This window comes from Lissotriton helveticus, chromosome 1_2 (genome assembly GCF_964261635.1).
Source record: "Lissotriton helveticus chromosome 1_2, aLisHel1.1, whole genome shotgun sequence".
In the NCBI taxonomy this organism is placed as follows: Eukaryota; Metazoa; Chordata; class Amphibia; order Caudata; family Salamandridae; genus Lissotriton; species Lissotriton helveticus.
The window spans coordinates 182,198,336-182,221,343 of record NC_136058.1 but is presented as its reverse complement, the minus strand read 5'-3'; the positions used below and the strand labels follow the sequence as shown (position 1 = coordinate 182,221,343).

At 43.5% G+C, this 23,008-nt stretch overlaps 1 protein-coding gene across 11 annotated transcripts in view; it reads left to right on the top strand.

Moving 5' to 3' along the window:
* Nucleotides 1-23,008, top strand: part of OSBPL9 (oxysterol binding protein like 9) — a 1,511,872-nt gene that overhangs the window by 820,332 nt on the left and 668,532 nt on the right. For 7 of the 11 annotated variants that reach the window (XM_078670721.1, XM_078670755.1, XM_078670729.1 and 4 more), the window contains one exon: nucleotides 1,735-1,833. The exons of the other annotated variants lie outside the window; for them this stretch is intronic. In XM_078670721.1, the coding sequence (XP_078526847.1) occupies nucleotides 1,735-1,833 (99 nt within the window). The remainder of the gene's footprint in view (nucleotides 1-1,734; nucleotides 1,834-23,008) is intronic. 11 annotated transcript variants of the gene reach the window in all.

The following is a 23,008-nucleotide window of genomic DNA, read 5'->3' as shown; positions in this document are numbered from 1 at the left end:
ACTGTGTAAATCGGCATCAGTGATGGCAGATTTGGATATTAGATGATTATGGCAGAGAAAGTGTTGATTGAATGCTAACACACTGTAGAGACCAATGGGCTTGACAGACTTTAGCCAGGACTCGTATGTCAGAAAGCACATTTTCTCGATCAGTGTTTTGGCACTGTTCTGATCTTGCCCCTGTTGATCTTAGTTGTATCACTAGAATGAATTCAGGTGTTAGTTTTTAACTGTCTGGAGACATCCTACGCAATGTTTTAAGCATCATATATTTGACCGGACACTGGTGGAGATAGGTCATCACATCACTGACTTTAGGAAAAAGGTTCATCCTGTGACTTTGGAGATCATCGAACACTACAAGCACAGTGAATCTGTGTGTCTTTTGCTTTCTTGCTCTAAGTGTGCCTGGTATGCCCAGACGTGGGTCCCGGGCTCACTGTGCCACTGGAATCAAGGTAGCTTGGCTGATGAGGGGTGATGCCCTGAACTGATCCCAGGATGCTTGTTTCCGGTCCAGGGAGGATATGGCTTGGCAGTTCGGGCTGGACTGTTCCCATGAGGCACAGGGTCAAGACTGATTTGCATATGGCTGGTTCTAAACATGGGTGGCATGGTGAGCTAAAGAACGATGGATTTAACCCAGATCTATTGACTGGGGGTGAATGTTTGATTTGTTCTGCATTCCATCCATCATCTGTGTGTCTTTTTTGCTTTCTTGCCCTAAGTGAGCCAGGTATGATCAGACGTGGGTCCCGGGGATCACTGTGCCACTGGGTTCAAGCTAGCCTGGTTGATGAAGGGTGATGCCCCAAAACCGGTCCTAAGATGCTTGTTTCCGGTCCAGGTAGGACCTGGCTTGGCAGTTTGGGCTGGGCTGTTCCCATGAGACTCAGGGTCAAGACTGATTTGCATATGGCTGGGTCTAAACTGGGCTGGCATGGTGTGCAAAAGATGGATATAACACAGATCTTTTGACTGGGGGTGAATGTTTGATTTGTTCTGCATTCCGTCCATCATCCGTGTGTCTTTTGCTGTTGCTGGTCACAATGATGTGCACGGCCTTCCCTGAATGACTAATGTGTAGCTTGAGGATCTAATGGGAATATTTATTGATCTTTGGGGTCTAGTTCTTAATTTATTTTACATTGTTTGCACTGGCCAGACTCATTTTAAGGAAAGAGCTGTTAAGAATTCGGTCAGGAACTGTTATATTTTTATTATTTTGTTATCATTTTTACGTACACATTGGTACATTATCTGTGATGATTATTAGTTATTCCACATGAGGCTTCATTATACTGATAGTTATTAATGCTGCATGTGGTTTGGATCTTTATTAATTTTTAAATTTATATTCTGGATGTTATTAGACTACCTGTGGCTTTGCTCCCCTCTCTATCAACCACATATGTCCTTATCATCTTTATTTCCAATCTTTGCTGCTCAGACCCTGCACATATGTTTCCGAACTTTGCACACTTTTGGTGTTGTACTTGGACTCTGGTTATTTTATTACATTTGAGTTTATCTTGTTTCTATTTCCTTTGAAAACCGTTAGTAAGAAATCCAAAAAATAGTGAAGAATAGGTTCTCTTTATATGTGTTCTGCTGATATTTTTTCCAGTTGTGTTCCAAATATGCAAGCGTTGATCTGGCATCTTAAAATTAAACAAATGTGTAATATAAGTAAGTAAAAAATATAAATCAGTAAGCTTTTGCATTCTTTTGTAGACCCCTTACGAAAAGGGGAGCCTCGTCCTTCATCACTCCCGGTGGGGCCTGTGGGGACGTCACTAAATAATCACCGGACTCCAACTCCAAATAGTACAGGTATTTGTCCTATTTAGAGTGTAGTATTTTTCCCAATGGCAAACTGCAGCACATGAGGAATGATAATATTGCTACACGTGTTGATTGTGCATTCCAGTCTGATGTGATGCCAAGCTCGTTTTGCAAGATCAGCTTTCTGTTGGGAGACATCACTAAATATTAATGAATTATTATTGGGATATTTGAAAACCATTAAAAGTGTAATAACAATTTAAGGTCTTACCAAGAGGGTTTGTATGTCAAAGAATGCATATTTTCTATTCTAAATACTTCAGGTGTGCCATGCATTTAACTGTTCGACTAAATAACTAAAGAAGAAAAAGAAAGAATGGATAAACCTAATTATATAATATTCAATCAATTCCAGATAAAGTGCAACACTTTAACTCTAGTTGTGCTGGATGATTGTTAATCTCTGGTAATTTTTATTTTAAAATGTTTTAATTTTGCAAACGATGATCTACAACACATGCTTTCTCTTGAATCTCCTTGATATTTGACAGTGCTCGAAGCTAAGCCACTCTAGTAAATCCCCAGAACAACCAACCTAGTGCACCTTGAGAATTAGACCGTACAACCTCTAATTAATTAATTGTCCTTTCTTATTCTCACTACCCTCTGACACACAATCACAAGTCTCTATGTTGTGCCTGTTGTCCGCTATTCAATGACATCTCACTATGCCTTTAAATGTCAGCCGCATAATTTTCCAGGGGGTTTATTACTGTGGCAAGTATTTTGCATTGTGATCGTATTCTGAGGATTAATCTGGCTCATTGTGTCTCACCATAATCGATGTTCTGTAAGAAAAAGAAACACTGCAAAGGTTCAAAGCTTTACGAGTCGCCCAGCACCAAGCGTCGCTATTAGTATGAGCCTGTCAGATCTACTCTAAGTCCCTGTGCATTAGGTCTGGGATGTGACCCACATACATCGATTAGAAAATCACCACAATCGAAAAAACAAAAGTGACCCCGCACCAGATTACAACAGTCTGTATTGAATATAGATGTCCTAGTACATCATATCTAAGCAAAAACACAATATATCAATAAACAGCTTCCCAGACAAACAGATGGTTGCAATACTTGATTGTTGTTAGTTTATTCCTTTTATTCAGAAGCACTTTATTCCTTTAAAACATCACACAATTGCTTGCCGCCAACGCGTTTCATCCCTCATGGGACTTCTTCAGGGCTAAAAGCAATTTACAAAAATACAATATTTACACAATGTATACAATAAAACATTCAATATAAAAAAACTGTGCAATTCATTGTTAAGCTAAACAAGTATTGCCTATTAGTCACAGTCTGACACCACTCCTATTCTCAAAATTAAATCCATGGGAAGCTGTGCAGAACATCTTATAGTCATATTATGCTTAACATTTACAAGAATTGGAGGAGACTTGTTCAGTGAACGTACAATTATGGCAGTTCATATTGTAGCTAGTATAATTTGTTGTGTCTTACATCAAAAACTGTTGTCTATGTCTAAAGCAACCAATGTTGGTCTAACCAATTTAGCATTAAATTTGAAAATGATATTTGTATTTTATATCGTACCTTATTCAGAATTTGTATCTGTGGATGTGATATGACGGAAGTTCATGTCACATTTAAAAACAAAGACGATCCGGAGACCATGTATCTATAAATAATCATTACAAATATTCAAACTATCAGTAAGTGCTTATATGTACATAATAAAACGAAGTTCAAAATTGTACCAATACCCAAATTTCGGAATCTATTGAACATCAACATGAACCGAGAGGGCTGAGGACACCATACAGATTACATTATATTGATTGAAGTGAATGCATTTCCAAAATGATCTAATCCATCCCTATATTAGGGTCAGATATCGCTCACATATTTACACATTAATTAACAGCCCTCCACACAAAAACCGCGCCTCGGGGGGGTGCATGAAAAATGTCTCCTTGTAGGTCTTTATAATGTTATGCTCTATCTGTCTTAGTCCTATTACACACCTGTCCAACATGCTTATTGTAGACCTGTTAGGAATTCATTGGCAAACTTACTGATAACACAGTAGACGTACTCTGTGTCTTCACGGCATATCAGCTTGGCGTTACAAACGGGTTCATGAACAGCAATAAAGTGAGATTCAGCAATGGCAGAGTAACCAAATCTGTCAAGGTATACAACAATTATATTAAATTCCCTCGCATTGACTCGAGCACAAGTCAATACCAAACAACCACACAAGAGGACATGCTTTATCAGATTTGACAGCTTATTCAAATTACTCGTAGGCATACCCTACGATTCACATATCTAATCTCTTTTTTGCACTATAGACCCATTAGGGTAATAGTGTGATTCACTTATTAAAATAAAATGTATCTAAAACATGCAAGTGTTCACACATATACATCTCACAATAACATAATGTACTATGGCATCATTTACTATCAGAATAACCGTTGGTGCGATCCCTGCAGGTGATCTTGTAGCTGTCCGGGATGGCTATGGCGATGTCGGGCGCCGAGGAGTATTTCCACTAGGTCTCGGTCAGGAAGGCCACGTCTGGGGCAGAGGTGTCGAGCAGATCCCAGAGCTCGGCGGTGTGTTTGCGTGCGGAGCGGGTGTTGGGGAGTATGCAGCGGAGGTGTTTGGGTCCAGTCCTTGGAGGTTAGGTGGCTCTGTGGCAGGTGAAGCTGCAGGTGTGGCAGGAGAAAGGTTTGTGAGTCCGTTTCGGGGCGGCTTGGAAGCAGGTGTGGTTTTGGCTGGCGTTGAGTGTGCAGAGGTTGCTGGCGTCGGAGCGGAGTCTGGTGTTGTGGCGTTCGCGGGGTCCAGGGGTTCTGGCGCTGGGCGTGGTCCAGGCGCAGACGGGCTTGCCTTTGGCGAGCCTTATGTCACCATAATTGTATACCCCGCATAGTATCAGAAATGTCATAAATGAGACATCAGCCTCTAAGCTATATACTTGTACTGACAACTATGCGGGTCGTGCTAAACGAAAAAACTATTTGCGCTAATTATTTTAGTTTAACAAAACATAACAGGTACCTTCTAAATCTATTTAATAAAACTGCCGTGGCAGCATCTACCCCGCAATTGTTTGTACTATATTTTGTGAGCACGACTCAGTGTCAAAATTAATTCTGCTCCTCACAAAATTACGGTGTGGCCGTCTATTGTCGGTACTATTATCAGTGCTTATCACAAATTATTATGTGCGCAGTAACATCAGCATTGCCAGTATGCGGCTCACATACTTCACTTGCTACTATTTCGTATAATAATTGCAAACCTTTACAACGTTTAGCCAAAGACCATTGACACTAAAGGCATGAGCATTCAAGTTTGTTGTCAATTACTCAATGCTATAAAACGTCAGGGTAAAGACTCCCGCAACCATTCCTCTCCAATGGGAGTGTTACGTCATACACAATACGCGTAAACACTAGGGCTTTTACTCGGACTTTCAAGAGATATTTTCGAAAGACCATTCTTGCAACTAGCTAACTCGGTACTTACGCCAAGGCACATGTTTTAGATGTATTTTATTTTAATAAGTGAATCACACTATTACCCTAATGCGTCTATAGGGCAACAAGGAGACTAGATATGTGAATCGTAGCGTATGTCTACGAGTAATTTGCAGTGCTTTAAATGGGAAAAAATAAGTGCAGGTACTCATTAAAATAAGTTAGAGGTGTGGCAAATGGGCGGGGCTAGGGGTGGGGCCAAGGGCAAGATATGATGATACGGAATGACTTCTGTACCAGTTGCAGCACATATCAAAACGCAGAAGAAATGCGTTTATGTAAACAAATCAGGTGAACTCATTACCCAAAATGAAAGCAAAACAAGATGATATGTTAATATGTCCTTGTTTTGTCATATTTGCTGCTTCTTAATGCCATATGTTATTTGTTGTTGCTTGGCACCATACTGTATATTCTCAAGCGGTCACACACACTGAGAGCGAAACAAGCTGAGATGAACACAAAAACAGTGCACCCATTCCCTTTAAAATATCTCCTGAGAATGTCCTGATTCTCTCCCTTTTTCTCTCACACAAAAATAGGCACACTCAGGTCGGCCAGCACACAGACATATATATACAATAAACGATTATTAAAGTTAACAAGAAATGCACAGTATTTTTGACTGTACACAAATTTGTGTTAAAATACAATTTCTAAGCCCATTCATGATTTCAGAATGTAACAAATATCTGGTATTTTTATGTGAAAAAAGTGGCAATCCTAACTTGACCTGTCACCTCACTTCTATACAGTCATCCCTCCACCTTCCTTTTATGTTCATCTTAACTTACCCTCAACCAAATCCATTTGAAGTTGTCCTGGAGCTCATTCCTGGAGTGCTGCAGCATTCCCTGCTGTTCATTTCTCTATGGGAAGGGCTCAGTTTACACCCATGGAGCCAGTATTCAGGGCAAACAAATATTCAACACTAAACCCCTTTTAACATATTCACATCCTACATATGTAACTAAAAAATGTCCCACGAAGGAAGTAACGCTTTCTTATAGAAATATAAAATAGTTTTGTTTTTATTTTCAAAATACTTATCTATTTCATTCGATTATTATTCAGTTACTTTTCAATAAATACATATACACATAGTTGTATGTGACTCCAGAATTCATTTGATACAGGGGAGCCCCAAATATGGACGAAGCAATCTACCTAGTCAGGGTACATGTCTCAACATAAAAATATATATACAGGCAAAAACAACGGAAAAAATTAAACAAGAAAAATTATAATTTCCAAAAAATCAGTTTAACAAAGACAATACATAACATTCATAAACATAATAGACAGTTTAACCAATGCAAATGCGCAGACGTGCGTTTTGGAATTACATGTACCATCCTTCATCAGGGCCCTGATATGATATAGTCTATTCAATATTCAGAAAGCCTGATACATTTACTTAATTTGATAAGGAAATTTACACCTATTTTTGAGGCTCCATCAGTAAAATCCAATCATTTCTGTGGGAATAGATACAGCACAATTTAGTCCTTAATTTAAATAATTCCTACAATTTAAACACATGTTAATAATCACATAGGCACAAAATATCACTGCTTACTGAGGAAACTGAATAAGGTGCCATAAAACGAATAAAGTGTCATAAAACAAGAGGTACCAATCATCACCAGAATAAGGTGCCATAAAACGAATAAAGTGTCATAAAACAAGAGGTACCAACCATCAGCAGAATAAGGTGCCATAAAACGAATAAAGTGTCATAAAACAAAAGGTACCAACCATCAGCAGAATAAGGTGCCATAAAACGAATAGTGTCATAAAACAAGAGGTACCAACCATCAGCAGAATAAGGTGCCATAAAACGAATAAAGTGTCCTAAAACAAAATATACCAACCATCACCAAATCTATATCAGAGGGATAATAATAGTCACCAAGTGCAAAAGCTTAAATGTCAAAATAGAAAAGACCTATAGTATCCCGCAGTTGTATATACAGCAAGGAAAAACTCTACATACTTCTAATGGATAAGAACTTGAAAAATGTAAACTATCCAGAGAATAACTAATATCCTTCGCAGTGTCTCCCTTGGGTTCACTGCTTTTAAAGCATCATTGGTCTGAGGCTCAAGATATCTTCTGTGGAAATAAATGCAGTTCAGACATGGAATAAATAGTATATTCTGTCATTAACAATAGAAAAATACATATATAGATAAAACTGTCCGCCTGTTGTCCCAGATAATATCAAAAGCAGGTACCAGTAACAATTCCCGAGAGACTTCTCTGTTAAAAAAAGTGAAAACTAAAAGATGAAACAAAGAACACGGAGATTCTCAATATGGTCTATAGAATATTTACAAGGGTTCTATGAGAACCAAGGTGACACATACCTATATCAAAAGGTATCCATACGTTTCCATAGTCGGCAATCGTATCAGTAAGCAACACCAGAGGAGGTAAACTCAATAATATCCTGGGGTAACTAAACATAAATGGAAATACAAATAAATTAATCAGGACCAAAGAGTCTCTATTTCTAATATTCTAGGACCGAACAACTGAACGTCCTTCAAGACTTACATATAATACGCAGCATCGGGTGTATATCCAAGTTTGGCTTAAAATACATCCAGACGCTATGTTACATGTCGCAATGCGGTGGCCAGCCTTCCTCAGTTTAAGATGAAGAGGTCTGAAAGAGTAGTATAAACATGCCATGAGAACCTAGAAGCATGGATATATACATATGGCGCCAGAAAACAAAAATAAACGCTTGCAGGCAATACTCTAATAAGTTATCATGCCAGTTAAACATAAAGTCTGATATATCTGAGAAGGTCGTTGTAACCTAAGCTCCGTAATTCCAGTAGAGTAAATAGGTCACATTAAGTTACAGTCCAAAAATAGCAACGACCCTATTCTAATCAACAAAGTTCATATAATGTCCCTAAAGTAAAATCGCGGCACACCGTCTCCTACCCGGGAAATACCGAAGACTGAGGGTACCGGACTAGGAGTTTCTTTATGTATTCTGTGTGTTCCGGCCTCGTAGTAGCGCGGGAAAGTTAATTAGAATCACCTAAAATGGACCACCAGTATTCAGGTCAGTCGTGTTATCATACAAAGGCATTTCACACGCCTGATGGAGGAAGGGGGTGGGGTGGCCTTAACACTTTAAGCATAATAGCCATTGATCGACAGTGCAGGGTCTGTCTAGACCGTCCTGTTGGACACAGCATGACGCAAGGCAAGCCCTCTCAGACCCCTGTAGTCTGGGGCCATTCAAGTGAGAGCTGTTGTAATCTCCAGCAGCGATTGTGCAAAAGGCCACTGAGGGGCTCGGGTACATGCAAGCTCCCCGAGCTGGAGGAGATACCTCACCTGAGCCTGCTGTGCTCTCAATAAGGGTACCGGTACCCTCTCTGACCTACAAAAAGTGCCGATACTGAGAGCCAGGAAATTCGGAAGTGCCGGTACTCAGTACCGGTGAGTACCGGCCCATTTAAAGCACTGGTAATTTGAATAAGCTGTTGAATCTGACAAAGCATGCCCTCGTGTGTCGTTGTATGGTATTGACTGGTGCTCGAGTCGATGCGAGGGAATTTATTATAATAGTTGTATACCTTGACATATTTGGTTACTCTGCCATTGCTGAATCTCACTTTATTGCAGTCCATGAACCCGTTTGTAAGGCCAAGCAGATATATCGTGAAGAACACAGAGTACATCTACTGTTATCAGTAAGTTTGCCAATGTTTTCCTAACCTGCCTACAATAAGCATGGTGGACAGGGTTTAATAGGACTACGAACAGATAGAGCATAACATTATAAAGGCCTACAAGGAACATTTTTCATGCACCCCCAGAGGCGTGGTTTTTGTGTGGAGGGCTGTTAATTTATGTAAGTAAATATGTGAGCGATAGCTGACCCTAATATAGGGATGGATTAGATCATTTTGGAAATGCATTCACTTCAATCAATGTTCTGTAAGACCCTGGACTTTGATTGTCTCATGTCGTGAGAAATCGCAAACAGGGGAGAAGTCCATCTGGCAAACTATTTTCCAAACCAAGAGTCTGCAATTATAACCAGTAAAGTATTTTAAAAACTGACCTATGTACCAGTGAATTGATTAGCTAAATTCAAATTCAGAGTTGGTACTGGTCTTCTGGTCTTCTCCGTAGCCTTCTAGTACCTGAATGCATCATAATAAGTGGAGACAGAATGCTAATGGTTGAATCAACAGCTATTCCTAGGAAAATGGAAAGGACAAGATGAAAAATCTCGCGAGAGTCCAAAATTTTAGTCTATGTAACATATAGACATGTACAAGATTTTTATAAATATTTTTTTTATTTTTTTTATTGATTTATCTGCTTTGAATAAACATTTTTTTCAAATTATTGTGCACAAAAATATGAGTTTGCATTGGATCTCTACTACCTGCAGAAGGTAAAAACAAATTGGCAAAACTTTGGTTTTATGTATGGTATCTTTGCACGACCCGACTTCTTTTTCTTCTTCTCTTGCTTAGCCACCAATGGAGAATCATTGACTTGTAATGACAAGGAGACAAAGACAAATTAAGCTATATGGAAGAAAGGTTAGAGGTACAGTGGTAGATGGAAAAAGAATATAGACTGTGGAGGCAGCGCCTGTCCTTCTCTAGTAGATATTGGAAAAGGTGTGTCTTACTTGGAAGGGACTTTGGCAGATATGGTGAGCTGGGCTAGATAGTTTCCCGTGGTATGGTATTTGATTTAAAGGGGCTTTGCTTTTTGTTAAGTAAAGATCTAACTTGAACCTAAGCTGTCATTGAAAGTTCAGACCAGGCAGGGTTTCACAAGCCTCTGGGGTATGCTTGGCACTTTGACAACCTTTTGCATTAGGTTTTGCCTGCTAAATGTTTGTTTCATAATCTTATGCCTGCTAAAAGCTTGACCAGCATAGTTTATGAAGTCAGATATGCATGCCCTTATGTAAGTAGTGTTGTTGTATGACCCGAGGCACCGTAAGGCACTTTTTAATTAAAGGACTGAGCACACTAAGAGTTGATGAATTGTGGCCTGTAAATTATTTTTTCAGGACATGTATTTTGTCTGTTTGTAATGACCAAGTTTGATTGCCTATGGAACATAGTATTGGAAAGCATGTTATTTCTTTTGAGATGAGGCATGTTATGCGCAATTTTCGTTGGCTGGGTCTTGTAAGCAATTATGGATGTACCTTTTAATTTTGTTGTAATTTTGTTATTCCATTGCTTCATGAGCAGTATATTCTATGGTTCAATTTAGTTTCTTCTGTAGTACAATTTAAGTGAATTTAGCATGTTCTGTGACATAGAGACATGCTTGTTCTGTGACCTAATGAGGGTCATATTTTGTAGGACAGCAGTGGACCTATTTTTCAGCTCCTTGCCCTAGGAAACCTTAGCCCAAGGTGACTCATCATGTTTAAGACATTATGTGCACCATCACTCTTGCGCTCGAGTCAGTTCGGGACAGAAAATCTACGCTTAGGGAAAATCTTTGTTTTAAAACTCTATGCATATCTTTCAGAATGGAAGGCTTTATCATGTTTTAAGATACTCAGTTCCTCACAGAAGCCCATCTTCAGCACCTTACTCAACCCAAAAGGTTTCTGCATTCCTGACAAAGATATTACTCCTTTATGACCACTATAGCATAATATATCGAGTCACACTATTTGGGAAGTCTTCTCTGCCTCTTATTTTTGATACCCTGTTACAACACTCATCATCCACTTTTGTCCTCCTTCACACAGTTCATCGGACACTAATTAACTCAGCTATGCCGTTCGGTAATACCTTTTTATTCCTTGCCGATGCAAGGAGAGAATGTACTCTGTAGAAACACTGTTTTTTTTTTTATAAACTCAAATCAGAGATTTTCTGCATGCCACTTACCTGCACATGCAGACAGTTAACAAACACATGAAGGTGCAATATCTCATTTTACAAAGTCCAGTATTCAATAACGTCATAACAAATCACCATTTATGACTGCTGCTCATACAGTAATGCATCCTATACATACAGGATGATGTGTGCAGAGTACTTCCTGTTCTGTCACATAGACCTTCAGTGACTGGAGAGGAGTAACTGATTGAAAAAAAGCTTTTTCCAGCAACCAACCCATTACACTCCATCCCAGTGTTTTAAACCACCATTGGTTTCCCCCAGCTTGTGACAACACATTCCTCTTCGTATAGTTGTCCCTAAAGAAATACACAACCATTCAGACACCCACTCACACGTTCACATACTCATAAACATGTGTTTCGTTGCTTTTGTGTATCACGCTTAAAACTCTTCCACCACCTTTGCCACCTATCCTAATTGCATTTTCTTCCGCCCTTGACAACCACAATTAAATTGACCCTGGAAGGTTTTCAAGGGCTGTTCCACTTTGACTCCCCTCTCAGCACTACCCTGGCCTTCTTAACCCATTTGACATTCCCTATCTGAAAATTCACATAACTTCAAAAAACGTTCACATTATACTACGTTTGGTACTCTTCCGGTTCCTAGCTATGGCCTTCTCCACTCAGTCGTCTGTTTGTAACCGCTGATATCGCCCTCTTAGCCATACTATTCACACCCATCTTCGTTGGCCAGCCTCTGTAATAAACTTGCTGATTTTTCCAAACACCTCATCTTCATCACTGACTCTGCACATTTGAATGCTCCTTCCATGCCTTCCATTTTACTATATAATTCTGATGACTTTTTTGAACAGCAGTTTCCTAACCTTCAGAATCTCCCTCACACCAGACAGGAGCCAGAAGCTCTTGGAATAGCTCATGTGTGCTGGTAGTGGGTGCCATCAGCCGCCATCACGGCTCTGTCCTTTCTCTGGTCATGGTAACACAGAGCTGCATATGGGTGCTTACCCTTCATGCTGACGTTAGTTGTCTCATATTTTGAACATTGCCATAGACCACAGTTGACATTATTGACCACCTTAGACCATGATTGATCGATGGTGTGCAAGAATGAACTCCAGACTTTATTCTTCCCAATCAGCCACTCCACCGAATATGGAGGCAGTCTGTGAGGATTCTGCGGTTAGTTAGAATATTGATGAGAAAGTCTTAACAAAAAGAATTCTTTTGATTGATATCAAACATAGATGTATTAGTTTGTAAATCCGTAGCAAAGCAATGCAGTGTGCAAGGATGTGTGTCAGAGAAGCAGACTTGCAACTGAAAATCCTGAAGAACCGAGCAAGCAAAAGGATCCCCTCTGTAGACTTTTAAATCAAAAAAGTAGTGCCTGGTGAAAGTATGGACAGATGCCCACATGGCTGCCTGACACATGTCCAGGACAGGATCACCACAAGCTAATACAATGGCTAGTTACTGCTCTTCCTGAAAGAAACAGGGCTTTCCCTCCCGGATACAAGATCATTAGACAGGACTAACCGACCCAGAGGAAGACTTGCCGTCGTTTTAAAAACACATCCAGTGGTCCACTATCCCTGCTATCACCAGTGGCACCATGGAACACCTGACCTTCAAACTCCTCCCGCTGCCAACTACACTCTAAGTGGCATCCTCGTCTACTGAGCCCACCCCACCTCCCATACCCTGAGACAACTTTGGAAGTACAATTCAGTGCTTTATTGCCCAATGCTGGGCTCCACCGCCTTCATCCTCTATGCACCCTTCATCCTAAACACTAGCCAACTTCCGGCCCAGCTCCCTGCTTCCCTTCCCGGTATAAGTCATAAAGAAGATCGTGAACCTTCCTCTAGCTGCTCACCTCAACCGCAACAACTCTTTGACACCATCCAGTCTGGCTTCCGACCCAACAACAGCACTAAAACCTCTGATAGCCACCACGGATGACATCCGACTGGTTATAGACACAGGAGACACTGCTGGATGTCCTCCACATTCAATACCATCTTGCACCCCATTCTCGTTCAACACTTGCACGATGCTGGCATTCAGGGACCAGTGCTCCGCTGTATCTATTTCCTCACACGCTGCACCCAGTTGGGCAGAATTACTCCTTTGTGAAGTTCAACAAGGATGCCAGCTCAGCCCACGGTGTACAATGCCTACATTGGCCCTAATCGCCAACATCATTTGCACCAACAGAATCAGTGTATCTAATGGAGACATCTAGCCACAGATTCCTTACCTATATACTTCCAGGCGTCAGGCTGGATCCAGAAGATTTTTCTTAGCTGTACCGCTGCGTGCTGGTATTTGGCGTTGGTCGTCATCATGATGTCTGCGTCGTCAATATAACCGCCACTCCAGCGTGCTGACGTCAGTTCTTTTCTGCCAGCTGCAGATCAGTTGAACAGAACTTACCCCCTGTCATTTTTTGACTGACTGTTTGTCGACTCCTTTTGGTGTGTTAGGATGTCTAGTACGCAGACCTTGGGGTTCAAGCCGTGCGGTGCTTGTCACCAAGCCATGATAGTCACGGACACCCACTTAGTGTGTCTCTGATGTCTGGAGTGCGACCATGACAAAAATTTCTGCTCCGATTGCCAGGCAAGGGCGCTGAAGGCTTTGAGAGAACAGTCCCTAAAGCTGTTCGTGGCCCGCTGTCCAGCACCAAGGAGGCTGCTTTGCTGATCCCGGTCTCTATCGAGAGGAATGTCTGCGCATTGCTCTGGTGAATTAACTTCCTCTTCGTCGAAGTCGGGTAAGAGGCATCACAAAAAAAAAGAAGTCTAAGCATCCCAGGACCTCGCCCCACCCGTCTAGCGGTGAGGAGGAGGAGGACGACTCTCGGCGTTAGAGGCCACGCTCCGCGCTTCCCTTACTTTCCAGGACCGGAAGCAACCCCCGCCCACCTTACGGAGTTTTGACGCCATGTGCGCCATATTTGGGTGGCCTGACCCTGCTGGCGTGCCTCCGCGCCCCACAGGCTCAGATAACTGAGAGGTTACTGTGGGTTTCCCACCTCTGGCCCCAGCACCACGACCTCCAACTGGACCCACTCCTGGTCCAGACTGGTGGTCCAGACCGGTACCAGTGGAACCTCCACAGCGACCTTCCCCAGCGCTGCGTCCACCGCTGAGGTCCTGGTTGTCTGCGGTCCCACCAGCGATGCCGCCCAAATGCTTATTCCCGAGGACATGGAGCCTGTCGGGGGTCCTCCAACACTGAGACCGGTGCCGACAGAGCTGTACGGCTCCATGCCTTTCACACTGCTCTTTTCGGAAGGGTTAGGAATGGATGAGGAGGATTGGGAGGGGGAGCAGAATCCCTCAGAAATAATCCAGAAACTACAAGACATAGACTGGCATGAGGAAGTGGGTGATGCCAGTGGTCTGGACATCTCCCCAAAGTCTGGCAAGCTGTCTCCACCTAACCTAGCTAGGGGACATCGTTTGCTATGGTGGTGCAAAGGGCTACATAAGTCTTGGATCTGCAGCTTCCTACTGTGGCAGTCAAGACTAACGTCTTGACAGAGGTCCTGCAGCCTGGTGTCTTCAGGTTAGAACCCTGTCTGCATTTAAATGAGGCCTTAATGGATATCCTTCTGGGCACCTGGTCCAAGCCCAGCACAGGGGCTCGTGTGAATAGGGCAATTGTCTGTGTCATCGTCCTGCACCGGCGACCCAGTTTTCCTCACCACACACCCCACCAAGCTTGGTGTTTGTCTTACAATTTCTGTGGTGTGTTCCCTTCCGCACCCCCGGACTGGGAATCCAAGAGACTGGAAAGCTTTGGAAAGAAAAATGTTTCTTCCACCATTGTAGCATTGTGGTCGGCGAACATGCCTTTTTCGATATGTGACACGGTTGCGCATGTGCTGCCCACGGTCTTGGAGGTGGACCAGATCCTACTCTCCCAACCCAATTTAGACAGGAGAGATGCAGCAAAATTCACCATCCGATGTGGCTTGGACACGACAAACTCGCTGCGCAGAGTGATTTCCACGACAGTGTCTGTAGGTCTCCACGCCTGGCTGAGTACGTCTGTTTTTTTATGTGATATCCAAGTTAACCTTATGTACACGCCCTTTGATGGCTCCTGTCTCTTCGAAGTCAAAGCGGATGCCACCCTTAAGAATTACAAGGACTCTCGGGCTACGGCCAATTCCTTGAGGCTCACCACAACATCCCGGTCTGTATCTGATTTGTTGCTCCTTTCGTGGGGACGGAAGGGGCTACCAACTGTGCCAACCCTATTCTGACCAGAGGGCCCCGCAAGTTAAGCAGCCCCTGTGGGGCCGTGGACACGGTTCACCCTGACCCCATTGGTCGGGAGGTCATAAGTCGAGTCAAGCCACGATCCCCTCCTCCACCGCAAAACCTTCCTAGTCCAATCCCCCAGGATAATTCACGACCAGTTGGTGGCAGAAAACGCCATCCTCCCTACCACTGGTGAAACATCAGCTCGGACAGGTGGGTGTTGCAAAAAGTCCAAAGGGGCTGCTCCCTCCCCTTCTGGACTAACCCTCCATCTATGCCTCCAGTGTACGATCGGCTGTTGGAGGATCCCCTTGCTCCACTCCGCGAGAAAGTCAAGCCTCTTTTGGCCAAATGACCTATAGAGAGGGTTCACAGGACAGAAATAGGCTTTGATTGTTATTTCAGCTATTTTCTGCTTCCAAAGAAGGAAGGAGGCCTTCGTGCTATACTCTACCTCGGAACTCTCAACTACTTCCTCAAAAAGGAGACGTTCAAGATGCTCACCCTAGCTCAGGTCGTGTCTACCCTGGACCCAGGAGACTGGATGGTAGCGCTGGAATTGCAGGATGCCTATTTTCCTATTCCTGTCCTGCCTGCCCCTCATCGCTACTTGCGGTTTACGGTGGGCCACGAGCATTTCGACCTCACCAGTGCCCCTCTGGTGTTCACAAAAGTGATAATGGTCGCAGTCCATCTGCAGAGATCAGGGGGTTCCAGTCTTCCCCTATCTTCACGGCTGGTTGTTGAAGGCAGGCTCGTCCCAAGCAATCGTCTCCCACCTCCCAACATGCCGAAGAAAGACCTGACCCAAATGCTTCCTTTTATTGGGGCGGTTCTGGACACGGTGCAGTTTCTGGTCTATCCTCCCAAACGGCGAGTCCAGGCTGTTCATGCTATGATACCAATGTTTCAGCCTCTATCCTGGATTTCGGTGAGAGTGACTCTGAGGCTGTTGGGCCTCATGGCCTCCTGCATCATGCTTGTGGACCATGTGCGTTGGCGCATGCGGGCTCTGCAGTGAGACCTGAAGTTCCAATGGGCACAGCATTGAGGAAATCTCACTGACCTGGTTCAGATATCAGAGGGCACTGCGAAAGACCTGCAGTGGGGGCTGAAAAACCGCAATTGGATCAGAGGCAGACACCTCTTGCTTCCCCACCCAGACCTCACAGTAGTGACGGAATGTGTCTATTCTGGGATGGGGCAGCCATCAGGGGTAGGTGGAGATCAGAGGACTCTGGTCTTCGACGGAACCAAGCTCCAGATCAACCTATTGGAGTTTCGTGTGATACAACTGGCACTGAAAGCCTTTTTACCATCCATCAAGGGAAGGCTAGTTCATGGTGTTCAGGGACAACACTACTGCCATGTGGTACTGCAACAAATAAGGTGGAGTGGGGTTGTGGACTCTGTTAAGAGGACCTGCACCTCTGGATTTGGCTGGAACAACAGGGCATTTCCCTGGTAGTTCAACATCTGGCTAGCTCTCTGAACACCAGAGGAGACTAACTCAGTCGATGGTGCCTTGTGAATGACGAGTGGCATCTCTATACAGAGGTGGCACAAGATCTCTTCCAGTGGTGGAAAGAGCCTTGGTTAGATCTGTTCGCCTCTGAAGAGAACATGTTATGTCAGCCGTTTTGCGTGTTGGAGTGTCCAAGGCAGCTTTTGCTCGGCTACTCGTTTTGTCGCGAGTGGAGCTCAGGCCTCCTGAATGCCTTTCCGCCCATACCACTCCTGCCCAGAGCGCTCAAGAAGATAAGGAACGGCCAGGACCAAGTCATTTTTGTGGCTCCTGATTGAGAACAAAGAGTTTGGTATCTCAAACTTCTGGATATGAGCATCGACCCTCCGATTAGGCTTTTCCTTCGGGAGGATCTTCTGTTGTCGCAGCAGGGGAGGGTCCTTAACCCAAACCTGTCCACTCTCTGCCTCCTTGCGTGGAGATTGAGCGACGGCAGATGACAGCTTTTGACTTTCCTCCCAAAGTCTGTGTGGTTATTTTGGCAGCCAGGCGTTCCTCCACGAAATCAGTACACGTCTGCCGATGCAACAATTTTTGTAAATATTGTACAGAACGGTCTATTGACCCCTTATCTGTTTCTCTGGCGGATATTCTCCTGTTTCCTTTCCCTGGCCCAGCAGGGCTCTGCTTTGGGCACCTTGAAGGGCTACCTTTTGGCCCTCTCTGCTTTTCTTCGGCTGCCAGATCAGCCTTCACTTTTTAAGTCCCCTCTGGTGCAGAAATGTTTGAAGGGGTTAACCCACTTGTTTCCCCTTCTCCGTTTCTTATACCACAATGGGACCCTAATTTGGTTCTTACTATCTTGATAAGCTCACAGTTTGAGTCTCTGCACAACTGTCCTCTAAGGTTACTCACTATCAAAACAGCTATTTTGGTGGCGATTACCTCTGCCAGGAGGATGAGCGAACTATGGGCACTGTCATCACAGCCTCCTTACCTGACAGTCATCCCGGACAAAGTGGTCCTGAAAACTAGGGCATCTTTGTTGTCCTAGATTGTAACTCCCTTCCATCTGGGACAATCCGTTACTCTGCCCACTTTCTATGCACCTCCGTATCCTTCCAAAGAAAAGGAGCGTCTCACCCATCTGGACCCCAAAATAACGTTTTTGTTCTACCATGATTGCACAAAAGAGTAAAGGGTGGATGACCAACTCTTTATAGGATATGTGGGGGCAAAAACAAGGCGTGCTGTCCAAAAGAGGACACTATCATGCTGGATTATCCTCTGCATGAAAATATGTTATGCCTTTGCAAAGAACAGCCTCCACCAGGGCTCCACCACAGCCTCCACCAGGTCCTTAAGACCCATTCCAACAGGGCGAAAGCAGCCACCACAGCCATCAAGTGTGGTGTTTCCACTTATGATATCTGCCATGTTCTCCAGTTACTCTTTGTATGCCTTGCTGAATCAAGTAACTTAACAAGACAACATTGGGAATTACGAGAAGACTGAATTTTTATACAGTTTTGGTTTGTGGTTAACACTTGCATCAGGGAGGTTATTGTAGAACGTGTAGCAGTGATAAGTCCTGTGAGAACAGCAGGATTGGGATAGCTATTCATGAAAAATAAGACAAATGCATGATTTCGAAATCAATGGATTATACTTCCTAAGGAGAAACTGTGACCTGAACTGCCTGAAAGCCAATATATATATAGATATATAGATATAAAGATATAGATATAGATATATAGATAGATATACACTTTCTTCCTCCGAAAATGCCGGGACACGTTATGCCGCGGTGCAGCTCCGGGTCAGCGGTTCCCCGGTAATCCAAATGCGTCCACGTACCATACAAAGTACCATAGAACATCATGTTATAAAGTAAAACAGTGCATATCATGAAAAAGGCAAAAGTACAAAACCGGGGCGAAATCTAAAAGCTTTCTAGCAAACCCTCCGGCTACATAGGGCAGATTCATCTTAAACATCTTTTTAGCAATAGTAACCATCATATGTTAAGGCATATCAAGGCTAATAATATTTAAAACATTTAAACAGGCATACAAAGCGAAGCAGTAACTAGTGCTTTCTAGCATCCCTCCAGCTTTTAAGAGGAGCCCAGATACTCTGCCCCAACACCCTCATCCTCCTGCCCCTTCGGGAATATAAAGCGGCTTCGATATTGTGAATACCGAGAAGTCTAGATAGCCACATCTGGAAAGAGGGTGCTGTAGAGTCCTTCCAGCGTGCCGCCACCAATATTTTAGGGACTGCAATACCGATAAATACAAATGCTTCGGCCTCTTTTTTCAGGTTTAACTTGACATCAAATCCAAATATCATTAGATCCGGGGATAGGGTGATCTTAATCCCTAGCAGCCCCTCCCAAAATGTTTCCATTTCCGCCTTAAGCTGTTTCAGCGCGGTACAATCATAGAACATATGGACTAAATTAGCCGGCCCCCCACACATCTAGCGCACTTGTCATCATCTCTTTTCCCCCACTCAATAAGCTTGGCTGGGGTGTGATACAGTTTAAATAATGTTTTATAATGTTGTGCCCTTAGGTTTGTGGATCGGAATAAGCTGTCTACCATCAGCAGCGCTCTGTCCAGATCCACATCGGGGTCCCCAAGTTGAACAGCCCACGAGGACTCGACTTTTTCCATATCATCTTGCCAAGTCTCCGAGAGGGCCTCATAGTTCGTACCGATCCTGGTCCCCCTCCCAAGAGAAAGTCAAGGATGTTAACTCTTCCACCTGGGTTAAGTCTCGGTCTAATGGCCATCAGTGTTTGATATATTTGCATATATTTAAAGCTATGTTTAGATTCTAATCCATAATTCTGTTGGAGATCCTGAAAGCCCATAAGGGAGGAGCCGACCCATATATCCCCTATTCTATGGATTCCCCGGGATTCCCATTCAGACCACCCTCCATCACGGCTGAGGTAGGGGAAAAGTTTAGAATTCCATAACGGTGTATAGTGATTGAATTTCAAAATGCCTAAAGATTTTTTAACTTCTTTCCAGACCCACCATGCCGTATCCAATACCTTGTATTTTTTTTGTTGTAATATCGCCGATCAGTATTGCGTAGAAGTGAACTCACCGCCTCCTTCCCCATCAGTAATTCATAAATAGTGGGTGGGGAAATACTACCTGGAAGCCTATGACTAGCTATTGTGGCATTGCCCAAAAGTATCGCCATTTGACTAAGCAGGGAAGCCAGAAGATAACACCTAATGTTGGGGGCACCTAAGCCACCTCTTTCCTGTGGAAGCGCTAAATATTTTAATGCACGTCTTGTCTTGCCATACTGCCACAGGAAGTTGGTGAATGTGCTCTCGATGGAATTGAGCAACTTCTCCCCCAGCATTAACGGTATTGCTCGAAAAAGGTAGAGAAATCTGGGCATCATAGTCATCTTTAAAACATTAATTCTACCGATTAATGAAAGATGGAAAGAATCAATCCGTTTTTAGCTCCGATGTAACTGACATGATCAGTGGATCATAATTCTCTTTGACTATAGACTCCATCGATGGGCTAATTTTAACCCCCAGATAGGTTGGCAAGTCCGTGTATCTGCTGTCTTGTTTAATAATGTTAACTGTACAAATTATCTGGGTTTTATTTACGTTAAGTAGATAACCTGAGCAGCGACCAAACTCTGTAGTTATTGCCTCCAAGTCCAACATTGCAGCAGCGGGATCAGGAGTTAGAACTGCCAGGTCATCCGCCTAGGCCAGCAACTTTGTCTCATTGCCCCCCAATACCAATAACGGGTCGATATATAAAGCAAAAAGGATTGGGGAGCAGGGGCAGCCTTGCCGGGTCCCCCGGGAAATGAGGATTTTATCCGACGCTCCTCCCATTAACTGTATGCTTGCACAGGGGTCCACATAGATAGCCCCTATAGCCTTAATTATTTTAGGGCCAAGGCCCCTCTGTTTCAATATCCCCCATAAATACATCCAGGTCACGCGGTCAAAGGCTTTTTCGGCGTCAAGAAGGATCATGGCGCCGCGACCCCCCGAGGCAGCAAGGGCATCAAACAAGGCAATGGCGCGTCTAGTATGGTCTGTTGTGCCCCTGCCCGGCACGAACCCGTGCTGCCAAGGGGAGACCAATCTGCCAATGACCCCTCCCAGCCTATTAGCCATGACCTTAGCATATAGTTTTGTGTCTGTATTTATGAGGGATATAGGGCGGTACGCCCCCGGATCCTCCCTTGCTTTGCTCTTTTTATGGAAGACTATAATGTTGGTATCCTTCCATGAATCCGGGGTAATACCAGTCCAGACAATGCCAGTAAATAAATCCAGCAGTATAGGGGCAAGAATATCCTTTCGGCATTTATATACTTCGGCGGGGATATTATCAGGCCCAGAGGCTTTGCCAGATGGTACGTTCTGGAGAACTGACAGGACTTCATCTAGTTCTATATCCCTATCTAGTATGTTCCTCTCATGAACCGAAAGTGGATGCCCTATATAGTCAAAAGCCAGGCTCGCCGGATCCGCCCTAGCCTCTTCTTGATACAGGTTTTGATAAAACTCCTTAAACACCCGTCTTATATCCTTTGGGTCTGTATACGTCTGATTGCCTGACTGAATTTTAGCTATATGGTTTTTACTTACTCCTTGCCTTATCCTCAAGGCCAATAACTTGCCGGCTTGTTCTCCTGTCTCATACATTTTCCCCTTGGAGATGTGATAGTTGTCGGCACTTCTCTGAGCATCTGCCATATATATTTCTGTCTTCAGTGCTAGAATCTTACTTAAACTTTCACTGGTATCGCTCCTCTGCACAATATCTCTCAAATGTTGTTCTTCTCCCTGAGCCAACTGAACCATGAGGGATTCATGAATCTTGCGTGCTTTTTTTCTTTGAAAGGCTACAAAGCTAACAGTCTCCCCTCTTAGTGCTGCCTTAAAAGCATCCCACACTGTATTACGAGAGGCACTATATCTGTTTGTATCAAAATAACCCTGAGACCAGTTTTTAAGATGGTTCACAAACTCCGGGTTAGCTAATAATCTCTTCTCAAACGTCCATTTGAAAGGTGGAGAGGATAGGTTATCATTTTCGTATACTAGAATCAAAGGACTATGATCAGAGATTACTTTAGGCAGTTTGCGTATGTCTATCTTTCCTACCTCCGTTTGGGAAATAAACACATAATCAAGCTTTGTATTTTTTTTTTTAAAGGGACAGGAAAAATAGGTAAAACCCGGATTTTGCGGTTCCTTATACCCCCAGACATCCAACAGGTTATGAGTATTAACTAATGCTGGCACAGCTCTGAACTCCTTAGGTTTGCGGCCTAAATAGTTGGTTATTTAGTCCCGTCATAAAATCCGCAGAGATATTGAAGTCCCCGCAGACTATCATCGGGTGTGGCCAGTTAAGTAGTTCCACTTCCAAGCTATCAAATATGTCGGCATCATCTTGGTTTGAGCCATATATTGTACATATGGTGATACCTATTTTTAGTTCCACAATGGCCCATCTACCAAGCACATCTGATAAGGACCGTTTACATCCTCCGAGATAGCTTTTGATTAAAATGGCCACCCCTCTGACCATGGATGTTTGCTTTGAGCAGCCCGCAAGCTCAAAACCTTTGAGGTTTAGGAGATTTTTCTTGGACCATGGCAGATGCGTTTCCTGAAAACAGATAACATCTAGGCTATTCAATGTAACAAAATGTCCCAATTTCTGTCTTTTTAGCCCATCATTCATCGCCCCGATATTCAACGTACAAATCCTAAGGTTCCTCATGATGCCTTTTGTCTGAGAACTGAGTCTTCAACCTTGGAATTATACCTACTGTGCACATGATTCCAATAATTTCCTCTTTTCCAACCCCCAAACCCGCCCCCCTCCCAAAGTGCCCAATTCCTGCACCCTACCACCCTCTACCCTGTGACCTCCCTCCCCCAACCCCACCTCCCCCCCACCCCCCCCCCACCCTCTGGAAGCTACCTGCCCCGCCCTGGAAGCACTCAGAC